This window comes from Gopherus flavomarginatus, chromosome 7, assembly GCF_025201925.1.
Source record: "Gopherus flavomarginatus isolate rGopFla2 chromosome 7, rGopFla2.mat.asm, whole genome shotgun sequence".
Taxonomy (NCBI): domain Eukaryota; kingdom Metazoa; phylum Chordata; order Testudines; family Testudinidae; genus Gopherus; species Gopherus flavomarginatus.
Window position 1 is genome coordinate 53108078 of NC_066623.1, and position 26779 is coordinate 53134856.

Sequence of the window (26779 nt, forward strand, 5' to 3'; positions counted from 1 at the left end):
GCTTTAATTTCTAACTGTGCTCAGATTTGGGATGGGACATGGTAGCTAGCATGTTAATGTCCCAGGCTTGTGTTTTTGATTTGGCCCTAAGCAGTTAAGGACACCCTTGAATTTGCCATTTTCTTGTTGCACTCAGCTGCCAGTAGGGGCACTTGAAGCTGGACGATCCAAACAGTTTGACAACCTTACTGTCTCTTTATTTCACACACAGCAGATATTTGAGAAGCCTGACTCCATGGCTTCTTTTCCTGGCAAGCACGGTTCATTCCACAGCATTTGCAGATAAGATAATAACACCATCACTTGTGTCATAGGTCCAGCTGATAGAGCCATCTATACTTAAGCTAGCATAAGAGTTTCCATTAAAAGATCCTGTTTTCAGTTGCTTCGAACTTTGCCAAACTTAACCATTTGGGTTCAAATAGTCCATGTCATGAGTCTGCCTCATAGAGAATTTTTTCTTTTAAGTTTCTGCAAAAATGATTCAGCCGTTTCCAAAACCAAGTTTTAGGAAAAAATCTGATTTTTCCCCCCCATGTTTAAAAACATGTACAAATGTTTAGTTACAAAGCTCCCAGTGCGCCCATGGTGTGAACCAGAGTCACAGGGTTTTTCATAGATTCATAGAGAGTCCAAAGCCACAAAGGACCGTTGTGGTCATCTAGTCTGACCTTCTGTATAACACAGGCCAGAGACCTTCCCCAAAATAATTCTTAGAGCAGATCCATTAGAAAAACATCCAGTCTTGATGTAAAAATGGTCAGTGATGGAGAATCCACCATGGCCCTTGGTAAAGCCACACTGCTGAGGAATCAAACTTAGATCATCTGGTTGGAAGGCAGCTATGTGCTTGCCTATACCACCAATTGAACTGGCCCCTTTAATGGAATTCACACCACAGCATAAGCCCCTTTAGGGAGAAGGCCTCAGTCCTATGACTAAATAGGTGTTCTCTGGCTAGAGGGCAGAGTAGCACCTGGGGTCAGAAGACATATAAGGAGGCTTCAGAGCCAGGGAGCAGAGGGAGACAGGCTAGAAGTAGGGGGTCCTGGGTGGTGGGAACTCCAGAGCCCCAAGGAGTGCTCTTGTGGCCATTGTCCTGTATAAGGAGGGGCAGGGAAGAGGGAGAGAACAGAGGCTGAAGGAAGACATGGGCCTGCAGAGCAGTAGTGGGGACATTACCTGCCAATCTCTGCGAGTGCTGGGGTGAAGGAAGGCCTAGAGGGCCCTGTGGTTTCAGTCCCATACAAAGAGCAAGGAAAGAACCCAGATCGGGTGTGAGCCCTTCCCTAACCCCAAGGTGAGTGGTTATTTGCATTGGGGACTGAGGGAGAAGTGAGTGACAAAAGGCAGTAGAGCCAGAGGTATTTGGAGTTACGATATGGGACTTGCTATATGCCTTTGAGACATGTATAATGATAAATTACTCCATAACAAGGGTGTTCTCAGCCCAAGAGAGTATTAGAGGAGTGTTGGGAGTAGAGTGACCAGAGATCAAGTGTGAAAAAACTGGGACAGGGAGTGGGAGGTAATAGGCGCCTATATAAGAGAAAGCCCCCAATATTGGGACTGTCCTTATACAACTGGGACATCTGGTCAACCTAGTTGGGAGGGAAACTGAGGTCAGGCCTAGGCAGGGCACCTTCCTTGCTTGCGAGGGCACTTGAGGAGGGCCTAGCCTAATACCTCTGGGAACATGAAATTTGGCAGCTAAATTCTCTGCAGAGTCCATCTGCACTGAGCCTACTCCATCTTCAGGCAGCTCCTGTTATAGGAACAGAAGCAGCCACAGCAGGGACCTTTGGACATTCCAGCCAAAACTGTAAAACATTGTGACTTTCTCTGCCCTACTCCAATTGGTTGATCCTCCTGCCTCAGTCTCTTCTACTCAGCTTCACTCCAAAAAAGACCCTCTTGCCATCTCCTCCCCGACCTGTCCCCCTCACTCCCTCTTCCTTTCCCTCCTCTTTCCATTCAGCTGATCCATCTCCTAAGCACACCCACCGAAGACAGAAAAAAGGGTTGTGGAACTAACATGACATTTTCTACCATCCCATTGTTCACTCTGCTGGAGTGTTCTACCCCTTCCCTGACCCTGTGTCTGTCTGGTCTATTTTGATTGTAAGTTCTTCAGGGCAGAAACCATCTAATGCATTGTGTTTGTACAGCACCTAGCACAATGGAGCTCCATTTTGCTTGGTCCTTAGGCACTACTATAATAAACATGATGACCAGACTACAATGTGCCATACCCAGTGACTAAGCATGCTCCTTTCCAGGGCTGCAGCGGTGCAACAGTATTTTCCTGCAATTGCTCCTCCTGGCAGCTGGGGACTGCTATAGTGCACTAGAACTGAAAAAAGGAAACTGTATTTCCTGTGTTCTCAATGCCCCACCTTTGCCAGTGCCCAGGCCCAGGCAGCCTTAATTCAGGCATTTCCTAACTTTTGAGTACCTGACTCTGCAACCTCAACATTCTTTGAACATATATTTTAATGCAATATATGTATGGTTCATTATATATATAAATTCATGGTGAGCTAACCTGAAACCCACTGTATCCAGATGACATCATATTTTTGGGGGGCTGGAGTGAATTCCTGGAGACTGTAGCAATAGTACATCTTTACTCTGTCCTTCTTGCCCTGTAAATAGTTCTGGGCCTCAGCCAGAAAATTCTCCAGCATATCCACCAGTTCCACACTCTTGAAAACTGGCAAGAGGACATGCCTAGTGACCCGTCCAATCCCAGAACCACAGTCGAGGGCACGCTCAGTGCCAGCTTTCCCAGGACCCGGTGGAGTACAAGAAAACCATTTAAAAGCCAGGAATAGCACCACCAGGAGGATCGCTGGATCACACCATTAGTCCATCAAATCCACTTTCTTGCCTCCATCACAATTGTATACTTGACACTGAAGAGGAAACGCCTCATTGTGCACATAGTCAGTTTTGCAGTGTTGTACAAAATTTGATGGTAGTATCAGCACAGATGGAAATTCTCCCCTGTCCCCTGCTGCAATCAGCTCACAGTCTAATGCATGAGCTCTGACTAAACTTAACATGCAAACCTAAAAATATCATTACCAGACAGAAAATTATCCAGATGATTAACTCTGTGATCCCCAGTGGCAGGGAGTTTCACAGGTGGCCTGCATTTACTGGTCATTAACTTCATGGCATGCCTTTTTGGTTTTGGTCACTGGGACAGGATCTTGTACTAAACTCTTAACTTCCAATGACTCTATCAAGTTCCCCTGTGGGGGCTTGTCTACATTATAGCACTTTATCATGTTCAGGCATAATTGGGAAGAATCAAGTTAGCTGACAAGATTGGCCACAAATGACCATCAACAGGATATTTGTAGCTGTGTTAGTCCCAGGATATTACAGAAGCAAGGTGGATGAGGTAATATCTTTTATTGGACCAACTTCTGCTGGTGAAAGAGACATGCTTTCGAGTCCTGTGTAACTCAAAAACTTGTCTTTTTCACCAACAGAAGATGGTTCAATAAAATATATTACCTCACCCACCTTGTCCATCAATGGGATAGTAAAATGTTGGAGGGAGACATGTCCCTCCTTGACAATAGACTAGAACTTGGGACCGCCTAAATCCCAGACCTGTGCTCATTCCTACAAAGCAGGGAGTCTTTTGCCTGGCACAATGGTGAACATAATGTTTTCACAAGTCCTTAGTCTTTCTAAAACATTCACCCATTTCATAAAGTCCTTGCAAGTTCAGTTCTCAGCTATTCACACCACCATCCACCAAAACTAACCCACCCCATGGTCCTCTGAAGACAGCTAAACCTTAACAGTAGATTTAAGCATACATTTAATCTCTGCAAAAATGCGGTGCTTAAACAAAAGCAATACAGGCCTGGTTTAGTTCTGACCACCCAAAGGATTGAATCATATGGGGAAAATGTATCCCACCACTCCCGATACACAGAATTCAAAAATGGACAAATTGATTTTGCAGAAGATTTTTTTAAAAAACCTCATCTCTGTACAGAGATTGGACATGATCAATCTCAGCACCAAAGGTGTGTGTATGAGAAAGTAACAATGAGCTGCTGAAAAACGATTTTTCTAATAGATGTATTTCTCGCTTAATTATAGCAGCAGCTTCTATTCTAGCTATACAAGGGCTCTTAAGAACACACTGTTTTGCTGTAAAACGGGAATTTTAGCAGCGCGCAGGCATTAACTGTGAGACTGGAACTCCTCCAAGCTAATTTATCTTTAAAGAAAACACATTGGAGACAAATGTAAACACCTTCTCCCCTCTCCTATGTAACTCAGTGTTGAAATGAAAGCTAAGGGCCAAGGTCATCCCTGCTGTAACTCCATACCTTTCCAGAAAGATACATCAAGGAAGGATTTGGTTCTATCAGCTTATTAAACAACCTCCTCTAACAAGACTAAGAATAAATCATGTCAGAGGCGTGTATATCATCACTTCTTGGGCCCCCTTTCAGTGATTAATTCAGCAGATTATTAAGGTCAAAGGACAGTTCCAAGGACTACATCATGGCTATAAATATACTGGCTGTGCATCTAGTTACATGAAGTAGCTGTAGAATAAACACAGAGGCCTGGAAAGATCTCACCCACAGCCACTCACTCGACTTGTCCTGCTTTGTCCATTTCTGAAGATTAATCTGACCTTGTTTGCAAAAATGTGTCTCGGTCCTGCACAGGGTAAACCCAAAATTTTCCACAGGAAAAATCCCTGTTTTCCAACCAGTTCTATCATAACTTTTTACTGATGCATTCATCAGACCAGATCTAATCATTAACAGAATCATAGAAGATTAGGGTTGGAAGGGACCTCAGGAGGTCATCTAGTCCAACTCCACTGCTCAAAGCAGGACCAACACCAACTAAATCATCCCAGCCAGGGTTTTGTCAAGCTGAGCCTTAAAAACTTCAAAGGATGGAGATGCCACCACCTCTCTAGACAAGCCATTCCAGTGCTTCACCACCCTCCTAGTGAAATAGTGTTTCCAAATATCCAACCTAAACCTCTCCCCCTGCAACTTCAGACCACTGTTCCTTGTTCTGTCATCTGCCACCACTGAGAACAGCCTAACTCCATCCTCTTTGGAACCCCCTTTCAGGTAATTGAAGGCTGCTATCAAATCCCATCCCCTCACTCTTCTCTTCTGCAGACTAAATAAGCCCAGTTCCCTCAGCATCTCCTCATAAATCATGTGCCCAAGCCCTCTAATCATTTTTGTTGCCCTCTGCTGGACTCTCTCCAATTTGTCCACATCCTTTTTGTAGTGGGGGGCCCAAACTGGACACAATACTCCAGATGTGGCCTCACCAGTGTTGAATAGAGGGAATAATCACTTCCCTCAATCTCCTGGCAATGCTCCTACTAATGCAGCCCAATATGCTGTTAGCCTTCTTCTATGCTGACTCATATCCAGCTTCTCATCCACTGTAATCCACAGGCCCTATTCTGCCAAACTGCCACTTAACCAGTCAGTCCCCAGCCTGTAAGGACTTGCTAGTAGGCCACATGGAAATTCACATCAGAGAAGTTAGGGTCACAAAACTCCTTCCTTAGGCTGCCTCTTATCCAGAGTTCCTTGTAAGGGGACTGTCTCATCCTCTGTAAATGTACCTACTAATCTACATACTATTAGATATTGTCGATGCACCTAGTGAACAGTATGTAAATGAACATCACAAATGTTCTTTGGCTAATTAAGAATGTCCTTGGCCTGTGGAGAATGCTTGTCCCATGAATTCTTCACTAGCCAAAGAACATTAGTTATTATTATTCATTTTTGGCTTTTCAGTGCAATATCAAAAAAACAAAACCTTCCGATTGAAAATGGTACCACACTGCCTCATGGGAGTTGTAGTTTGGGTACCTTATGCTCCCAGTCTCTGTTGGGCAGAGTTGTCTGGCCAGACTTCATCTCCCATGATGCACGATAGCCAGCAGCTTCCTATGAGGCACCTGCATCCCTCAGCAAGAGGGGAGAAAGTGGTGTATCACAGAAGATGTAGTCTGACCTGGAAGGCCCACCTACAGGGGAGAATGTGAGCATGAACCACCTGAACTATAGTTCCCATGAGGCACTGCAGTTTTTTTCAATCCATTTTTAATCAAAATATTGAAATATTTTGCTTTTCTGCTGAAATCGTCTGAATTTTGGTTGCCCTGTATTTTAATTAAAAATCTAAATTTTCCACAGAGAGCAGACACTTTTTAGCAAATAAAACTTAATTGAGTTGAAAACCCAATTTTCCATTGTCAAACAGTTTTGCCAGACAGACTTTTGACCAGCCCTGTGTTTGGATGGAAAGCACTCTGCTGGTTGGTTCCCTCAGGCCATCTCGGCCCCTAAGCTGCTATCCTGTAGGAGATGTACATATTCAAAAGCTCTGGCAAGTAGCAGAATGAGGGGCTTATGAAGCTCCTTAGGGATATGGCAGTGTAAAACGAGTCTCTCTGGGGCATCTCCCCTAGTGGGGCTCTGGACTTTTGCCATGTCCAGTTACCACCATAGGGTTACTCCAGTACAAGTCGTACCTTCTTAGCCCTTGTAGTGAGTTCTGTCCTTGTGGGCCCTGCTTGGTTGATGGGTGGGGGGAAAGCAAAGGTGCAGGTTCAACACAAAACAAGCCCCTTCTGAGATCAATGAAAAGCAGACAGGACGGAGGCACCGTCTTACTTCAGAGGTGCCTGGGTAACTACCTTAGTCTTTACCTATAGAGTTTGTCCCTGAAGCTCTCTGGACTCCTTGAGGAGCTGAGGGCATTTCTGGAGTGAAGATTCTTCCTGTTGTTTCAGGAGCTACTCCAGCCACTCTCTTCTCAGGGCTTCCCCCTTGTGGAGTGCAGCTTCCTCCTTTTAAAGTTTTCCTGCTTACCATGCATGACTGGCAGGGTTACCTTAGCGCACATATCTTCCCAAGCCCCTTCTCTGTTAGTGCAGAGTTTATACAGCCCACCACAAGCAGCCATAGCAGAGGCTCATGGCATCACTGCTCAAGGCTTGGAGGAGTGGAAAAGAATGCAGAGAAGGGCAGTGACAGAGAAGGGATTAGAACACAGGAACTTTTCCATTACTGTCTCAGGGGAAAGCTGCAGATGAGGAGGGAGGAACTAGAGCTGGTAAAAAAAAATGTGTATATATATTTTTCCACTAAAAAACATAAAATCTGTATTTTTTTTACCAAATTTGCAATGCAAATTTGTTGACAAACATGAAATTAAAAAGGGGAAATAATTCACTAATCAAAATTTTTTTTGAAAAAAATTTTCAGTGTTCAGACACCAAAAACTTCACTGAGAACTGAAAACTTTTATGGCAAAATACTCAATTTCCATTTTGTCATCTAACAACTGGAAAACTTCAACCCAAAAGAAAATTTTCCACACCAAAAAAAAAAATCATTTTGGTCAAAAAGCCATTGTTAGTCAAAAAAACATTCTGATGACAACACTTGAATCAGCTCTAGGAGTAACAGAGAGAAGGCAGAGAATTGGAGCATGAGAGTATTTGGGTTGGATTCACTACACGCTGAATGTTAGGCCAAACTATTTGGCATTCATTGGATAATAAAATAATGACCATGCCCTATCCTTTGGCATTCAGATCCAACAAATGAGCCAATAACATTGCGTAGTGGTTAGTGGCCATCCCTCCCCATCAGTCTCAGAGGGAGGCCACACCCCCTCATTATGTTATACCTAGAAATGCAATGTTCAACAGGGGAATTAGCAGTCTCAGGGCTCTGACCCTGGGGCAGGGCAGAGAAGTAAGGAAACGCAGGTCATCCAGCCTAAGGTGGGAAGGTGATCATCCCAAGGGTGGGGCAGCTGCAGGGGGACCGGACCCACCCTACTCCACCGGGTCCCAGCCCAGGGCTCTGCCAGTGGGTCAGTGGGGATTCCACTGTAACATGCTGACCTAGACTCTGGCAATTCAACCGAACTAATGTCTGGCGTTCCTGGCCTACTGATAGTCCTCCAATACCTTCCCAAAATTCCCCTTGTATGCCCAGATAGGACATACAAGTTCACCTCCACACTGGAAAAGAGTTCATAGTGGGACTCAGCTTAGTGCAGCAGAAAGAACCATGGGATGTGTCCCCAGAAGTCCTAGCAAGAGTCCTACTTAGTACAATAGCGGTGTGGACACAGCAGCTTGAGTGTTATTTTGCAGTGTGACCACTCTCACTCCAGCTAGACTAACTTGAGAGGAGTAACTTGAACGTAGATAACACAAGTTAACTCTGCAGTGAAGACCATCCCACAGAAAGCCAGTGAACATAAGTGCATGTGACTATGGGTATGTCTACAGTTACCATAGATCAATGCTGTGGCAATCGATCTACTGGGGGTCAATTTAGCAGGTCTAATGAAGACCCGCTAAATCGATCACTGATCGCTCTCCTGTCAACTCTGGTATTCTACCAGAACAAAAAGCATAAGGTAAGTCGATGGGAGACCTGTCAACCCAGTGCAGTGTAGACACCGCAATAAGTCAACCTAAGTTACATTGACTCCAGCTACATTATTCAAGTAGCTGGAGTTGCGTAATTTAAGTCCACTTAACCCTGTAGTGTAGACCTGCCCTTCGATTCAACTTGCAGAGATCTGAAAAGAACATAAACCTCAGGACTATAATCAACTAAGCAGAGGGGATCATATAAACTACATCAGAATAGCAAACCCTGCAAGATTCCATCTTATTGGGTCTTGGGCATTCAGGGTATCTCTGCATCATGTTCTGTGAGGACAGTATGCCAGAGAGACCTGACTAAAAATAGAAACAAAAATTCTGTCTCTAGGTATTTTGTATCTATCATCATACCTGATGCACAGAATTTCTCTCTGATTTGATGTTTAAAAGCTCACTGGCGCAGTTTACTGACTCAGATAGACCTCAGAGAAACCAATATTCCCATTGTTATTACTGCTTGCTGTGCGCTCCACAATATCTTTGAGAGTAAGGGGGAGATGTTTATGGTGGGGTGGGAGGTTCAGACAAATCGTCTTGCCACTGATTACTCGCAGCCAGACACCAGGGTGGTTAGAAGAGTACAGAAGGGCACGGTGCGCATCAGAGAAGCTTTGAAAACCAGTTTCATGACTGGCTGGGCTACAGTGTGAAAGTTCTGATTGTTTCTCCTTGATGAACCCACTCCCCCTTGGTTCACTCTACTTCCCTGTAAGCTAGCCACCCTCCCCTTCCCCCTTCAATCACCGCTTGCAAAGGCAATAAAATGATTGTTGCTTCACATTCATGCATTCTTTATTAATTCACACAATAGGGGGATAACAGCCAAGGTAGCCCAGGAAGGGGGTGGGGAGGAGGGAAGCACCATGTAGGGTGTGGGAGAAGGGAAGGATAAGGCCACACTGCACTTTAAACTTAAAAACTTATTGAAGGCCAGCCTTCTGTTGCTTGGGCAATCCTCTGGGGTGGAGTGGCTGGGTAGCCGGAGTCCCTTCCCACTGTGTTCTTGGGCATCTGGGTGAGGAGGCTATGGAACTTGGGGAGGAGGGTGGTTGGTTACACAGGGGCTGTAGTGGCGGTCTGTGCTCCTGCTGCCTTTCCTGCAGCTCAACCATATGTTGGAAGCATATGAGTTTGATCTTCCAGCAGCCTGAGCATTGACTCTTGCCTTCTGTTAACAAGCTGACGCCACCTATCAGCTTCAGCCCACCACTTACTCTCTTCAGCCCACCACCTCTCCTCGCATTCATATTGTGCTTTCCTGCACTCTGACATTGTCTGCCTCCATGCATTCTGCTGTGCTCTGTCAGTGTGAGAGGGCAGCAGGAGCTCAGAGAACATTTCATCCTGAGAGCATTTTTTTCGCCTTCTAATCTTCGTTAGCCTCTGCAAAGGAGAAACATTTGCAGCTGGTGGAGGAAAAGGGAGAGTGGTAGTTAAAAAGACACATTTTAGAGAATAGGTACACTCTTTCACATTAAACCTTGCTGTTCACATTACACAGCACATGTGCTTTTGTTACAAGGTTGCATTTTGCCTCTTGTATTGAGGGCCTGCCGGTTTGGTGTGAGAGATCACTCAAGTTTCTCCTCTCCCCCCACCACGTGGCTAACAGCGGGGAACATTTCTGTTCAGCCATAGCCAAACAGCCAAGCAGGAACGGGCACCTCTGAATGTCCCCTTAATAAAAGCATCCTATTTCAACCAGGTGACCATGAATGATATCACTCTGAGGATAACACAGCGAGAAAGAATGGATGTTGTTTGAATGCCAGCAAACACCTGGACCATATGCTGCCATGCTTTGTTATGCAATGATTCCAGACTACGTGCTACTGGCCTGGGGTGGTAAAGTGTCCTACCATGGCAGATGGAATAAGGCTGCCCTCCCCAGAAACCTTTTGCAAAGGCTTTGAGAGTATATCCAGAAGAGCTTTATGGAGATGTCCCTGGAGGATTTCCACTCCATCCCTAGAAACATTAAGACTTTTCCAGTAGCTGTACTGGCTACGAATGCCAGGGCAAATCAATCATTAAACACGCTTGCTTTTAAACCATGTGTAATATTTACAAAGGCACACTCACCAGAGGTTCCTTCTCCGCCTTCAGGGTCCGGGAGCACGCCTTGGGTGGGTCCAGGGTGAAAAACATATCTTGGCTGTTGGGGAAACCGGTTTCTCCGCTTTCTTGCTGTGAGCTATCATCTTCCTCATCCCTAAAACCCGCTTCCATGTTGCGTGATTCTCCACTGAGAGAGTCAAAGCACAGGGCTAGGGTAGTGGTGGCTGCACCCCCTAACATGCTATGCAGCTCATCATAGAAGCAGCATGTTCGGGGCTCTGATCCGGAGTGGCCGTTTGCCTCTCTGGTTTTTTAGTAGGCTTGCCTTAGCGCCTTAATTTTCACGTGGCACTGCTTTGCATCTCTGTTATGGCCTCTGTCCTTCATGCCCTTTGAGACTAGTGTTTTGGCATTTTGTTTACTGGAACGGAGTTCAGCTAGCACAGATTCATCTCGCCATAGAGCGAGCAGATCCCATACCTCCTGTTTAGTCTGTGCTGGAGCTTTTTTGCTATCCTGGGACTCCATCATGGTTACCTCTGCTGATGAGATCTGCACTCACCTGCACCTTGCCATGCTGGCCAAATAGGAAATGAGATTTAAAAGTTTGTGGGCCTTTTCCTGTCTACCTGGCCAGTGCATCTGAGTTGAGAGTGCAGTCCAGAGCAGTCACAATGGAGCACTCTGGGATAGCTCCCGGAGGCCAATACCATCGAGTTGTGTCCACAATACCCCAAATTCGACCCGGCAAGGCCAATTTCAGCGCTAATCCCCTCGTCAGAGATGGAATAAAGAAATTGATTTAAAGAGCCCTTTAAGTAGAAAAGGAGGGCTTTGTCATGTGAACAGGTCCAGGCTTAAATTGAGGTAATGCTGCTAAATTCGACCTAAAATCATAGTGTAGACCAGGCCTTAAAGGGCTCTTAAAATCAATTTCTGTACTCCTCCCTAACGAAGGGATTAGCGCTGAACTGCTCCTTACTACTGTCCAGGGTGCCTGTGTATGGCTTCATCAGCCATGGCATTAAGGGGTAGGTTGGGGCTCCAAGGATAACTATAGGTATTTCAATATCCCCAATGGTAATTCAACTCATCTTGGTATTCTTGTGCTTCAGGGCAGGAGAAAGCAAGTCAAAGTTCCATGAAAGTGCCCTTACTCATGCAAAAGTTTTACAGCCACTCAGAATCATCCTAGGTCTGCAACACTATGTGGTTCCACCAGTCTGTGCTTGTTTCCCAGCCCAGAATTGCTGTTCCACGGCATGATCCTGCCCCATTACCACCATGATGTCCAAACTGCCAGGGCCTGTGCTTTGAGAGAAGTCTGTATGCATGTCCTCATCACTATCGTGATCGTGCTGTCATTGCCATCTCACCTGCTTTTGCAGGCTCTGCACATACTGCAGGATAATGCGTGAGGTGTTTACAATGCTCACAACAGCAGTGGTGAGCTGAGTGGGCTCCATGCTTGCCATGGTGTGACGTCTGCATGAGAGCAAGAGAGCAGAGTTGCAGCGGAAGTGGTGGATGATGACGGTTAGCATAGCGCACATTTCCCGATGAAGAACACATGTTCCCGGGAGCCCATGACAGACAACCTGGAGAAATTCGCTATCGAGACAAGAGCAGGAGAGCAGAGTTGCAGCAGAAGTGGTGGATGATGATGAGATGCCATGAGAATACATATTTATAAAGAACGACGAGAGAACCTGTGAGGTGGATTCATGGCACCAGGAGAGCAGAGTTGCAGCAGAAGCAGTGGTTGGATGACGACTGTTAGCAGTCCTACTGCACCATCTGCTGAAAGCAGTATGGCACCCACACAGAAAAAAGGCACGAAACAATTGTTTGCCATTGCTTTCACGGAGGAAGGGGCGACTGACGACATGTACCCAAAAGCACCCGCAACAGTGTTTTTGCCCCATCAGGCATTGGGAGCTCAACCCAGAATTCCAATAGGCAGCAGAGACTGCGGGAACTGTGGGATAGCTACCCATAGTGCAACGCTCCCAAAGTCGACACTAACCATGGTACTATGGACACACACCACCGACTTAATGCGCTTAGTAGGGACACACACAATTGACTGTATAAAATCTGTTCCTAAAAAATCAACTTCTATAAATTTAACTTAATTTTGTAGTTTAGACATACCCATAGTCTTCAGACCCTCAGGGGTCCATGGACCACAGATTGAAAACCATTGACCTAGGGTGTAGCAAAAGGAAGAATTTGGCCTAGGGAGGTTATACAGCAAGTCGCTGGCACAGCTGAAGTTTAAATGCAGGGGTTCTTGGCTCCCAGGTCTGTAAGCAGTAAATTGGAGCGCACAGCCTCTCAGACAAAGTATGATGCTACCTTCAGTGCAAAGCAGAAAAGAACTTTAAAGTACAAAGGAGTAAAGTCATTGTTAGTCATCAGATTATATGCTGATCAGAGCTAGAACAAAACCACTGCAACACTACCCAGCATGAGAAGACTGAAATGAAAAATTATTTTGCTGCTCTTGATTGCAATTTTATGACCATTGGTTAGACATTTATTTAATATGAAGCAAGCACCTCTAATGATATAAGTGTACTGTGGTCTAGTGGATTGGCTAGTGGTATGGGACTCAGGAGACTTGGGTTTGATTCCTGGTTCTGGTACTGATTTCATCTGTGACCTTAGGCAAATTGCTTCCTTTGCCTCTCTAGGGTAGGGACTATTGTGTGTTTGTACAGGTCCTGATTTGTTTTGGGACCTCTAGGTGCTATTGTACTACTACTAATAATTAATAATTATGAGTACTAATACAGATTTACCAGTTCAGGCAATTCTATTGCACTGACATATTCCCCCAGTAGTTTCTATTAGATACAATATTCTCTCACTTCCTGCCCTACATTGCTATGTAGTATTGTTCTGTGTTGTTAAACTACCACCACTTTCCATCCCAATATATTTAAACCTGATAAAGGAACATACTTTTTTATAGAAAGCCTAACTGATGGAACTCATTGCCCCAAGATATCACTGAGGCCGAAAGCTTAGCAGGTTGCACAAACATTTAAGACATTAGTGTAGACAATGAACACATCCCCAGAGAAGCGCTTTGGAAAATCTCTCTGGACACCCATCTGCATCTTTAGGCACCTACATATCTTTAAAAATCTGTCCCTAAGTGACTGAGGTTAGGAAAAAAAATTCTTTATGGGCATCTTATTCTATGTTTGCCTAATAGGGGGTGGGATGCGGCACACCCCGGTCCCAATCAGGAAACCACTAACAAGCTCCTCTGGGCTCAACCAGTACTAAATAGGTGCACCTGCAAAGCCTGTGCCATGTGTAGGAAATGAACTTAAAAGGGAGAGTCTGTCACTGGAAAGGGAGGTAACCAGAGGAAGGTGGCTGGGCCTCAGAGGCAGTAATGCTTGCAACAGAGCTACTAGGAGGAAGATGGCCTGCAAACCTCTGTCACATGCAAGGGCCCTCCAGACCAGGTAAAGCCCACTACAACAGGGAGGGGTTGGAGAAAAGCCCTGACCTGGGGTCTAACTATACTTAACCTTCATTGGCAAGCCAGACGCCTATAGCCTCATAGACTTTAAGGTCAGAAAGGACTAGGGTGATCTGTCAGACTGCAAGGAGGTTACTAGTGGAGTTCCTCAAGGATCAGTTTGGGGACCAATCTTATTTAACCTTTTTATTACTGACCTTGGCACAAAAAGCGGGAATGTGCTAATGAAGTTTGCGGATGACACAAAGCTGGGGGGTATTGCTAACACAGAGAAGGACCAGGATATCATACAGGAAGATCTGGATGACCTTGTAAACTGGAGTAACCGTAATAGGATGAAATTTAATAGTGAAAAGTGCAAGGTCATGTACTTAGGGATTAATAATAAGAATTTTAGATATACATTGGGGACACATCAGTTGGAAGCAACAGAGGAGGAGAAGGACCTTGGAGTATTGGTTGATCACAGGATGACTATGAGCCACCAATGTGATATGGCTGTTAAAAAAGCTAATGCAGTTTTAGGATGCATCGGGTGAGGTATTTCCAGCAAAGACAGGAGGTGTTAGTACCATTATATAAGGCACTGGTGAGACCTCATCTGGAATACTGTGAGCAGTTCTGGTCTCCCATGTTTAAGAAGGATGAATTCAAACTGGAACAGGTTCAGAGACGGGCTACTAGGATGATCCGAGGAATGGAAAACCTGCCTTACGAAAGGAGACTCAAAGAGCTTGGCTTGTTTAGCCTAGCCAAAAGATGGCTGAGGGGGGATATGCTTGCTCGTTATAAATATATCAGAGGGATTAATATTAGGGAGGGAGAGGAATTATTTAAGCTTAGTACCAATGTAGACACAAGAACAAATGGGTATAAACTGGACACTAGGAAGTTTAGACTTGAAATTAGATGAAGGTTTCTAACCATTAGAGGAGTGAAGTTCTGGAACAGCCTTCCAAGGGGAGTAGTGGGGGCAAAAGACATATCTGGCTTTAAGACTAAGCTTGATAAGTTTATAGAAGGGATGGTATGATGGGATAGCTTAATTTTGGCAACTGATCTTTGATTAACAGCAGATAAGTATGCCCAGTGGTCTGTAATGGGATGTTGGATGGGATGGGATCTGAGTTACTGCAGAGAATTCTTTCCTGAGTGCTGGCTGGTGAGTCTTGCCCACATGCTCAGGGTTTAGCTGATCGCCATATTTGGGGTCAAGAAGGAATTTTCCTCCAGGGCAGATTGGCAGAGGCCCTGGAGGTTTTTCAGCTTCCTCTGCAGCGTGGGGCATGGGTCACTTGCTGGTGGATTCTCTGCAGCTTGAGGTCTTCAAACCACAATTTGAAGACTTCAATAACTCGGACATAGGTTAGGGGTTTGTTATAGAAGTGGATGGGTAGGGTTCTGTGGCCTGCTTTGTGCAGAAGGTCAGACTAGATGATCATGTTGGTCCCTTCTGACCCTAAAGTCTATGAGTCTATCATGATCATCTAGTCTGGCCTCCTGCACATTGAAGGCCACAGAACTTCATGCACCCACTCCTGTAACAGACCCCTAACTTCTGGCTGAGTTACAAAGTCCTCAAATCATGGTTTAAAGACCTCAAGTTAGAGAATCCACCATTTACACTAGTTTAAACCTGCAGATAGCCCATGCCCCATGCTGGAGAGACTCTTTGGATTGACTCAGACAGTGAGTGCCCCTGTAATTGGAAAGGCTTTTTAAGATGGAAGGGTCTCTGAAAAAGTCCTGGCCCTAAAAAGGCCCAGCCTATCACATGGAGTATCTCAACTTCTTCAGAAACATTTAGAAACAGGCTCCAAGAGAGGGAGGGTAATGGGCTAGCTGGAGTATTAGTCTGATTTGGTGTATCATGTCCTACTTCACTGAACAAATGAGGTCTGACCTTGTAGCATTTACTCCCACTGAAGCCAGTGAGAATTTTGCCTACGTATGGCCCCAATCCTACAAATAGATCAACCCCTTAACCTCCATGGAACTCTGGGGTTCTGTGCAAATGCTTGGGTCCACCTGCATGGTGTGTTTTGCAGGATCAGGATCTAAGAATTGAAGAAGGACTGGGCAAGATGCATGTGAATTATGACACAAACCCTGCTTCTTGCTGAAGATGGGAGTGGACGACTTACCCCAATAAACTTCCTAAGAAATTCCCTGGAGGATTCAATGTCCATATTGGACAGCTCAATGTAATCTCCCATCATGCCCTCTTCTGTCGCTGGCACTTTCCGATAGAAATGTTTGGCTCTGGCATAGAACTGCATCTCGCCATTGATCACTTCACTCGTTAAAACATAAAGTTTCACTGCAAACAGAAAGTGTATTATTTATAATGGGATACTCTATGATCTGATTGGGTGTCTTATTGGATTGTGTGTGTGCACGTGTGCATGCATAAGGTCTTTGAATGTGGGAATAAACCAAGAATTTGCAAAATTCTCTGACTAATTAAAAAGGATGATTAATTCTGGACTGGCTCCGGCAAGGTGCTGAGATCCATCAACTCACATTAAAGTCAATGGGAACTGAGGCCGCTCAGCACCTTCCAAGGTCAGGCCCCATTTGTGTAAATACATCCCTACCTTCCCAGACGGCTCCATGTTAACTCAAAATCGTAGATTTCAGACTTGAGAGCAAATACTCATACAAATTAGAGCCATAGAAGCTGTTTGCTACACAGCAAAGCCGTGGGTTGTATTAACAGTCTTCGACTATGGGTATGTCCACACCACAGTCAAAAGGATGACTGCACACACATGGACCTACCTGAGCTAGCTTTGATCTAGCTAGCTTGAATAACAATAGCATAGAAGTCCCAGCAGTATGAGCCAGCTGCTCAAGTATGTACCCAGGATTATACAACCTGTGCTGCTGCAGTTTTACTTCTATTGTTATTTGAACTGTTTCGATCAAAGCTAGCTCTGGTATGGCTACACATGTGCAGTCACACCTCTGATTGCAGTGTACAGGTATCCCGAGATGAGCCTAATTGGTTTGTACAGTCCAAAGCCCAGCACCTTGTGTCGTTGATTATAAGTGTGCAAAGTGTGTGCCAAGCAGGAGTAAAATGGTCCCACCAGTGTGACTGAATGAAGAATTCTATGACTTTCTGTAATATTTTTTTCCTGCCTGGCACCAGTGGAGTTAATTGCAAGGTCCAGTCCTAAATGACTATATACGGTGCAAGGTGGTAGAGCATCAGTCCCTAAATCTTCACCTATGAGTCTATGAGTCTATCTACCACAGATCAAAAAGGAGAAGGGATGTGTAATTGATGAGGGTGACACAATAGGTGCCAGAGTTTGGAGTTTCTATTTTCATTGTTTAGTTTTTAAATGTTTGGGCTCTGTATTACTATCACATGGTCTGCTGGTGACCAGGAATAGTAGATTCACAGCTGTCTAAGAAATATAAATTCTCAACTTGATATTTGATACTTTTCCCTTTTTCTTTCATTAACTGAGATCTGTCCTAAATGTTCTGGGTTTTTCGTACTTACCCTTTTCGAGTATTTGTAGGTGCTTACAATCTAAGTAAAAGACAAAAGACAGATAGATACAGACAGATAGGAAGTATAAGGAAATAATGAGACAACATTGGTCAGCATGCGAGACAGTGGCCTCTGCCTAAGTGTTGTCAAGTTGTTGTTGGTTTGTAGGCATTAATGCAGAGGAGAGTTTTGAGGCGGGCTTTGAAGGCGGATAATGTAGCTTTTCCTTGTATGAAAAAGAGCTGTTCCCGAACATTCCTGTGAATGAAGACCCAATCATATGACTGCCTGTGAATAGCAAGTAACAAGGAGGTAGGGATGTAGCTAATGCTGGTGTGGATTTGCAACAAGTACTCGTGAGCAGCTTGCAGAAAGTGGCCAGTCCTACCGTAGGTCATGCATCTCCAATACATGTGCAGCACTGGAAGTGAGCAAGTACCAAATGTCCATCTGTTAGGTACCTTCGGCCACAATGTAAACAGACCTCCCTGTAGACTAAATAAATAAAATGACGGGAAAGGAATGAAGTTTATGTAGCTTGCGACTGTTACGACTTTGTCTTCGAGGTACTGCACTTTTACATTTCTAAGGAGTCATTGACTGTAATTATTGCCTGGGCTCTGAACAGGTGAGTGAGACTGCATTGTGGAAGACCAGAGTAGGCCAGAATCCATGAATGGGCATGGACTGTGTTTACTGAAGGCAAGGAGCTCAGTGGAGAATAAGTGTGTGCTTGCCCATCCTGAGCACCAGAATGACATCCTGGAGGCAAATGAGGGAGGGGCAAAGGAAGTAAAATAGGGAATAATTACCACCAAAGACCACTCTGAGCAAAATAGTGCTATTGGGTTACGTATACATAGCATGCCAGGGATATCCTTTATCCAACAAAAGCAACATTACCAGCCCCCTTGTCATCACCTGCTTAAGCCGACTGCTGAGCAGATACTATTAAAGCTTTAATCCATTACACATTTATGTTATGCCTGAGAAATTTATACCACAAGTGAGTGCTGAGCCCAGCAAGGGTCAAACCCGGGTTTGACACATTCCACTGGTTATTTTCCATACTCCAAAGAAACATTTCACTAAAGGAAGAAAAAAACAAAGGAGTGGCAGCTGGTCCCCTGCAAATCTTGACCATGATGATTGTCAGACTCTGGGAAATAGAAGGATCCACTGGCTATTGTCTGTTCCTCCAGGGACTTTTTCCCTCCTACCCCTGTATCCCCTTTATCTGTATACTGCAGCCACTGTTGATGAGGCTAGTGTAACTGAGGCCCAGGATGTTGGCTTTACAAGATCTCATGTAAGAGATTCCATTGATGATTTCTAGAACAATTTTATTGGGCTTGTCAAGAGATAGAGTTTCACATTCTCCTGATGGATGGAAAGGAGAGGAATGAACATGCAGCTTGTGCTTCAGGGCAGGGGTTTGTGTGAAAGGGGCAGCACATATTACTGTTATTCAGAGCAGTAACACTTAAAGTGTGACCCTAATGAAAGAGATCACATGAGAGTGACACGCTGCTCAGGATCTTAGATCTTTGGAGTCTGGCCCTGAATTTCTCACGGACCCCTAGCTACACATTACTTTCTAGCTTCCCCTCTCCACTGGCACTACCTCCCAGAGGGGTGCAGTTCATGTTTTTGCCCACTCATCAAGCCAACCAGAGGTTGCATCAGATACACTCATATTGTGACACCCATTGCAGCTAAACATGAGACACCAAATCTAGCAATGCCCGCTGAGACCACAATAGAAGAGGCAGACGTAGATGTCGACATAAACTTCTCAGCCAAAGATGGCACTAAAAATTGTCCATTTCGATGTGGAGGGATTCTCTGCGAAGAAGACTGACATGCTATCTGGCATGAAAACCGATGTTATGTGTCTGCAACTGACACACGGCAAGGCAACTGCACCAAACACTCCTGGCATGCATATAGCTGTGAACATCAAAAGCTATATTTATGGCAGTACAATACTTTACATGACAAAAGACTGGTGGAAAAACACTGCTGTGAAGCACCATGGTACAACAGCACTTATCATGGAAGCAATTTCTGTTTACAAACCAGCACGTGAACAGTTTGCATGGCCAACTGACCTTCCACTGCTGTAAAACCATGTCTTGTCACAGGCAATTTCAACAGTCACAAAACCATCTGGGGATTCCCCAAAGGGGAAGAAGTTGAAGAGGGGACAGCAACCAACAAGTTGACCTTGCACTACAACTTCAAGGACAAATGTGCCTTCAAAAGCACTGGATGGAACAAGGGATACAATCCCGATCTAGCTTTTGTGACCTCTGAAAATGCCAGCAACTTAAGAAGGGACATTATGGCAATAATAGACCAGCGCAAGTGAGATTAGAGGCTGCAGTGCAACCCAGGTAAACAAAGTACCTGCCAAGATTCTACTTCAGAAAAGCTTCCTGGGAAGGCTTCACCTTTGAACTGAGCACTATGTTCACTATGGCGAACTTGTCTCCCCGATGTGAAAGAGTGCCCACAAGTACATCCCTAGGGGATGTTGGACATTACATACACTTGGGCTTTCAGAACAGGCAAGCCAACAATATAAGAGAGATTCAGAATTTTTTGACCTGGATCCATTCAGTGAAGAATCCAGTTAGCCTATGAGAGAGATTGGAAATGAGCAGCACAACCACTGAAGGGAGCTGATTGAAACAATTGCAAAAAAAAGAATGGGCCACCATTCACAAGCTGGACCACGATGCACAACAACCAAAGAGCATTGCTCCCAACCAAGAGCATCTCTCCCAACCAAGCTGCACACCAACTCATTCCAACTGATAAACTAGCCCACAAAGCAAACAAATCAAGCAGAAACTTTGCTAACTCCTCAGACAACAAAATGAGCAGCTCAACACAGAGGACTTAACCACAGCCATGAAAACCCTGAAAAGTGGAAAGGCAGCTAGTCTCGATGATATAGCTAATGAATCATTGCTACACTTTGGGACAAGAGCACAGAAGTGGCTGTTTCACTTCTTTGTCTCCATGCAAGCGTTAATGCAGACACCCAGGCTGTAGAAACAGGTCAAAGGGGTTACACTACTCAAACCACAATAGGACCCTAACCAAGCAAAGAGTTATTGCCCAATATCCTTACTCTGCTCAACCTACAAACTATATGAGCAGATGATGATAATGGTTAGAATAGTGCTCATAGAGGAAGAGCAACTAGCTGATGCCCAGGCCTGTTTCCGACCAGGATATTTATGCCTTGGCCAAGTTGCAAATCTAACTCAATACATTGAAAATGGCTCCAAACCTGCAAAATTACAGAGGCTGTATTTGTTGATCTGTCAACTGCATATCACACTGTAAACCATCATGCACTGCTGTTGAAATTGGCAAGAAGAGCCAGATGGTCCTGGTCACCTCTTCCCTGCACAAAAATTGACATTTCTTTGTCAAAATGGATGGTCAGAAAAGTTGATGGCTAGCTCAATGGAATGGATTGCCCCAAGGTTCAGTGCTATCACCCTTGCTGTTTAATGTCCGCCCAAATAACCAACCAGAATTCCCTGACATGCAAAGATTCATTCAGGCAGATGATCTTTGCATCACTTCCTAGATGGAAAGATTTGATGACACTGAGCGCATTTTAACTGACTCCCTGAGTGTACCTGGAAAATACTATTGCACTTGGTTCCTGAATGCCAAGCCTAGCAAGACACAAGTATGCACCTTCCACCTGAAACACCACCAGGCCAAGCAAAATTCCAGATATCATGAGATAATACAATCCTTGAGCACTCTGAATATCTGGTGTACCTTGTGGTCACATTGGACAGAATGCTGAAATTCAAAGAGCACATGAAGCTGAAAAAAGTCAGCTCCAGGAATTGTGCACTCCAGAAATTGGCCAACACAAACAGGATCCCAAAACACTCTGAGCAGCCAGTCATGCCCTGTGTTACCCAGCTGTGGAGTACTGTGCCCGGAATGGTTACGCTTGAGTCATGCTCTCAGAATTGAAATGGAAATCAGTCTTGTATGATTGTCACAGGGAGCTTGAAACCAGCACCTACACTGTTGTATACTGCCTCACTGGGATTCCACTGCCATCAGTGAGATGGGATGCCTTCAGTAAAAGGGAGAGACAAAAACAGGTGCATGATCCAAGACATCCACTGTGTGGACACATTCCCCCACCCAAGAGGCTGAATTCCAGGAAGAGTTTTGCCTTTGAAAATCCCTTACCCCCGAAAAACCACCATGGAAGATTGCATGTTAGGAAATGCCAGTAACCCTGGAGAACTGGTTCTTTCAGAACCCAAGCACTGATTTAGAACAAAAACGCTGGTGTATGCTAAATCAAGCAAGAGTAGAGGGGCAAAGAGTGGTGACAATATGACCAAGTGGAAGTGAGGAATGACCCCAAACGTGAATGTGGAGAGCCTAGGCAAACATTTGAACACTCCCTGATGTGATATCCCTTGTCAATATCCTATACTCCCAAGGAACTATTCCAGATAAAAGGACAATACAAGGTCTTGGGTGCAGTTTTGGAGTGACAAGCTTTGATGATGATCAGACTAACCACAGCTCCTTTCATGTAAGTCCTCCCCTTCTGTGCATGTAGGGAAGGACATAACCTACAATTTGATCAGGCTGATTGCTATGGAGCAATTGATTAGAAGTGAATGAGGAAGCATATTTATTGATCCAACGTTTCACTGCAGTGTAGTGGTAAAATGGGATCCAGCATCCAGGCCAGGATCCCAGGCCTCTTAGCCTCAGAGATGTGAAGAGTTGTAGCTGTTTTTCATGTGTAGAGCTTTCAGAGGTAAATAGCTTTCCTAGTAGCTACTTTTGGGATGTGAGAAATGTTTCAAGTGAAGCAGCATTTTTCTGTACATTTTTGGTCTCCAAGTTGAAGCTGCTGACAAGGATTCCAAGCAATGATGGTTATGAGGTACGCACTAGAAAGCAGACCGAGATCAGAAATTAATTTCGTAAAGGTCGCTGAACAATCAGATGTTAATGATTTGTAGTCACTATCAACATAGTCTGGATGCAAAGTGGTGGCCAAGAGGTGAATTCAAGCCCGTGAGCTAGACCAATGAATGTTTACCTAAACCCTTTGCCTCTGCAAAGTCCAAATTGTCACTCCTATTTTTTCTTGGGTATCAATTTAGGATTTTCTTTCCCAAGCTTCTGAATGGTCCTTTTTCCGATCAAAGAAATGGTAGCACCTAGTAAGGATGTTGGAGGCATTCCTGCTCTCAGACATAATATCTTGTATTTCTTAGCTGTGGGTTCACTCATCTAAAATTGCCTAATGGGAACAGAAGTTTGCATTTGTGAGCCTGTCTTTGTGACTCCAACCAATTTCTGTGAGACACTGAACCAGTTCAGCTGTGTCCATTCAGCTGAGCTTCTGCTTTAAAATGCACCATGTGGCCAATGCTTGGTGCATCAGTTTTAAACACACATTCGAGAACCCAGGGTGAATTTCACCCCTGCATAGCAGGCTGGCACAAGACGAGGGGCCACTTAAGCCCTGTTTTGTCCAAAGGTGAAATTCATCCCCAAAGAACCAATTTTACATACAGACCTGAGGTCCAGAATATTTAGCCCTACAAACTGACAGCATTTTGTTTTGTTTGCAGTAGATCTCACTTCCTCAGCACCAGGGGGTACTGGAGCAATTTGTATAATGGGAGTACTGAGTCATTGAACAAAACTTTAAACTCTGTATATGATGGAAACCACTTCAAGCCAGGGTGTGCTGTAGCACCCCCAGCACCCCTATTTCCAGCACCTATGCTCAGCACTAAGGCCCAGATCCAGCAAAACACATAAGTATTTTCATAAATGTAAGTATCTGAACAGTTCCACTGAAGTCCATGAGTCTGCCCATGTGCTTAACGTTATACACTCACTTAAGTGCATTGTTAAATTGGGGCCTAAATTCACTCCCATAATGTGTTTATATAAAGAGAAAAGTGCCATTTTGGGCTGTAAAAATGATATGTTGATTTCTTGTAAATGGGCTAGATACCGAATATGCTCAGCTCACATGTAACATTAGGGTGAGATTAGGGTGCTTCCCAGCCCACCACACATCTCCCTGCTGAGAGACACAGCAGAAAGAGTTGATAATTGGACAAACTGACAGTAAATTGACAAATTGGAAAGGGGTTAGAAAAGAGCTGCAAGAATGATTCTGGGACTAGAAAATCTGCTTTACAGTGAGAAACGAAAGGAGCTCCATCTATTTAGCATAACTAAGAGGTGATTTGGTCAGTCTGCAGGTATATTTCTGGGAAGAAGATACCTGATGGCAGAGGGCTTTTCAGCCTAGCAGACAAAGGGATAACCAACTTGACAGCTGGACATTGAAGCTAGACACTAGACACAATACTGGAAACAAGGCATAATTTTTTTAAAGAGCAAGGGTAATTAATAATTGGAACAACTTACCTAGGGACTTGGTGGATTTTCCCATCACTTGACATCCTTAAATAAAGAAGATGCTCTTCTAAAATATATGTTGTTGAAGTTATGGGCTTGATGCAGGAATCACTGTGTGAAACCCTGTGGCCTGTGCTATACAGGAACTCAAATTAGATGATATAATGATATCTTGAGGCCTTAAAATCTAAGAGTCTATTAATAGTTATTTTGGACAACTAAACTGTCAGATTTGGCTGAGTTTTTAATATCTTGCACTTAATTTCAGAACAAAGGGAAGAACTAACATTATAATGGACTTCAGAACTTATAACTAAGAAAATCTTTCTTTCTTTTTTATTGAGATCCCCACAACGTTCTTACCTGTTCTCTCTCATCCTATCAGAATGACTAGGGTGAAGAGAATTTATCTTCTATGGGACGCTTCAGATGGTTGCACATTTTGTTTGTCTTTTTAGCAGCTCTATAGAAATAGTGCAAAACACAAAACTGCCTCCACTCTATAAGAGGCCTATAAATGCCTTGATCTCTAACAGAATTCTTACTGGTGTCAAAGGCAGGTGCACATGTTCAGCGAAGGTGATCTGTTGCCTATGAATGTGGAGGAAGCCCTCAAGAATGAATGTGCTGCCGATAAGATAAACAAGATGTCACCTAAAAGGTTCTGTCCATCTCTAACTGATGTGATTCTAACTTCAGCGTAGCTTTCAGTATGCAGCTGACAAAGTGACCATCTTAAAATAATACAGCCCTAAGCCAAACCCAGGCTTCTTTCTGATTGTCATCAGGACAATTGTGGCTTTTGGGAATTGAAGTAGGACATCCTAAAACTTACATATTCAGGGCCAGACATTTCAGTAGCGCTCAGATCTTCCTACTTCAGCACTATTTCCTAAAGTGACTCAGCACTTGGCATTCAGCAGCTCCTGTTGAAATCTGGCCATAAATTAACCCTTCCTTCCAAAAGTACTTTGAAACCAAATAAATAATTGGATTGGGTGAATTGTGGGAGAGCATTGTTTTACAAGCACCTTTCCACCCTGCAAAGCAAGACTTGGATCAAAGATATGGACATCTGGAAAGATAACAAATATGGACATTTGACAGCCAGAAAGCAAAGCGTGTCTGCTCCAGTTTCTCTCTCTCTCTCTCTTTCACACTCACACACAATGCCGCTTTTCATCCTTAAACGCCCAACACATTTTTTATTTTAACTGTGACTGAGAAAAAAATAGCATTAACCACATCTGCAAGCAAAGTAGATCTCATCTGGCAGTTCACCTATTTCTGTGGTGCTTACCATTGTGGCACCAAGATATAATAAACTGTGATGCCAGGTCAGTGGTAGCTGAAGGATAGAACAGACTGGCTTGTATAGCACCTTATTGTCTGTGCGAGTGCTTCACAGAGCTATTTATCATTATTATCAATTTATTTGTATTCTGGCAGCTCGCACAATGCATTAGGCACTGTTCACAGATAGACACACACAGATAACTCACCAAGGGGAAGCCGCTCCTGCAGGTAGAGGTAACTCTGAAAGAAATCAGTTTGTATGGCCTTGTGCAAGATAAAAGACATGCTATGTCAACAGAGTTCCTCATCCGTCTTGCGCCAGCGTGACTTAAAGGCTAAATGGGCTCCCTTACCATCCATGGTGATGATGGTTTATGGGGTGAGGAGAGGCAATTGCTTGGATTGTGCTCTGAGTGGGACCTGTGCTTTCCAAGAGGCTGAGAGTGTCATTTAAACCGGTGCAGTCCTCTGTCATTCTATATTGGAGGGAGGGGGAGTGTTTGGGAATGGAACGGGGAGAAGTGCTGGCTCTTAGCATTTGCTCAGAATAATCTCTCCAGCGTCACCCTCCTAAACTAGCAGCTGCTGGAAAGTTCCTAAAGCCCAAACCGGGATATTGCATAGCCAGGGTAAAAGTATATGTGCTCCCAGAGGGATCACTCTAATTTGATTAGTTTTTAAAATCTCTTTAGCTTCTACTTCAAAGGACCATGGCTGTTGTGCAGTGGCTCCCTCCCTCTCTTTGGCATATCGGAGGGTGATTTTTATTTTTCAGGCACCGGGTCACCTTCAAGCCATGTTTGCTATTCATCCCCCTGAGAAGTCAGTTCTTCCTGGCAAGGCACAAAGTGAGTAGAGTGCAGCTGACTCTGGAGAGGCAGTGTGGTCTAGTGGACAGTGTCATCGGATGGCATAAGGAAATATGGGTTCTAATCCCAGCTCTACCACTGTGTGACCTTGGGCTAGTCACTTCCTGTGCTGCCATTTCCCTTCTTGTTTATTTAGACTGCAAGGGCTGTCTAACTATGTGTATATACAGCATCTTGTATAATGGGGCCCTGATCTCAATTGGGTCTTCTAGGTGCCACTATAATATATCTTCTCAGCTACACTAGTGTAAATCAAGAGTAATTCCACTTGGAGTTAAACTAGTGGAAAATCAGTGCAAGTGAGAAGAGAATCAGGCTCTTGCTACAGTGCCCAAGTTAATTAAAAAATAAATGAATGGAGTTAACACAAAGTGAAGGGTGAAAATTTTAAATACACAAAAATGAAGGGAGTTGCACTACTGTACTTGTATGAGGTGAACTGAAAAATACTATTTTATCATTTTTACAGTGCAAATATTTGTAATAAAAACAATATAAAGTGAGTACTGTACACTTTGTATTCTGTGTTGTAATTGAAATCAATATATTTGAAAATGTAGAAAACACTCACAAATATTTAAATAAATGTTTAACAGCACAATTAA

The 26779-nt window shown here is 44.2% G+C and overlaps 1 protein-coding gene across 1 annotated transcript; it reads right to left on the reverse strand.

Annotated features, from left to right (window-relative positions):
- Nucleotides 1–2460: 2460 nt before the first annotated feature.
- On the reverse strand, nucleotides 2461–25709 carry NTMT2 (N-terminal Xaa-Pro-Lys N-methyltransferase 2). The gene is given in 3 exon segments (XM_050963429.1): nucleotides 2461–2796; nucleotides 16197–16371; nucleotides 25512–25709. Coding segments are annotated over 3 exon segments (585 nt in total). The 5' UTR covers nucleotides 25666–25709; the 3' UTR covers nucleotides 2461–2540.
- Between the last annotated feature and the right edge of the window lie 1070 nt (nucleotides 25710–26779).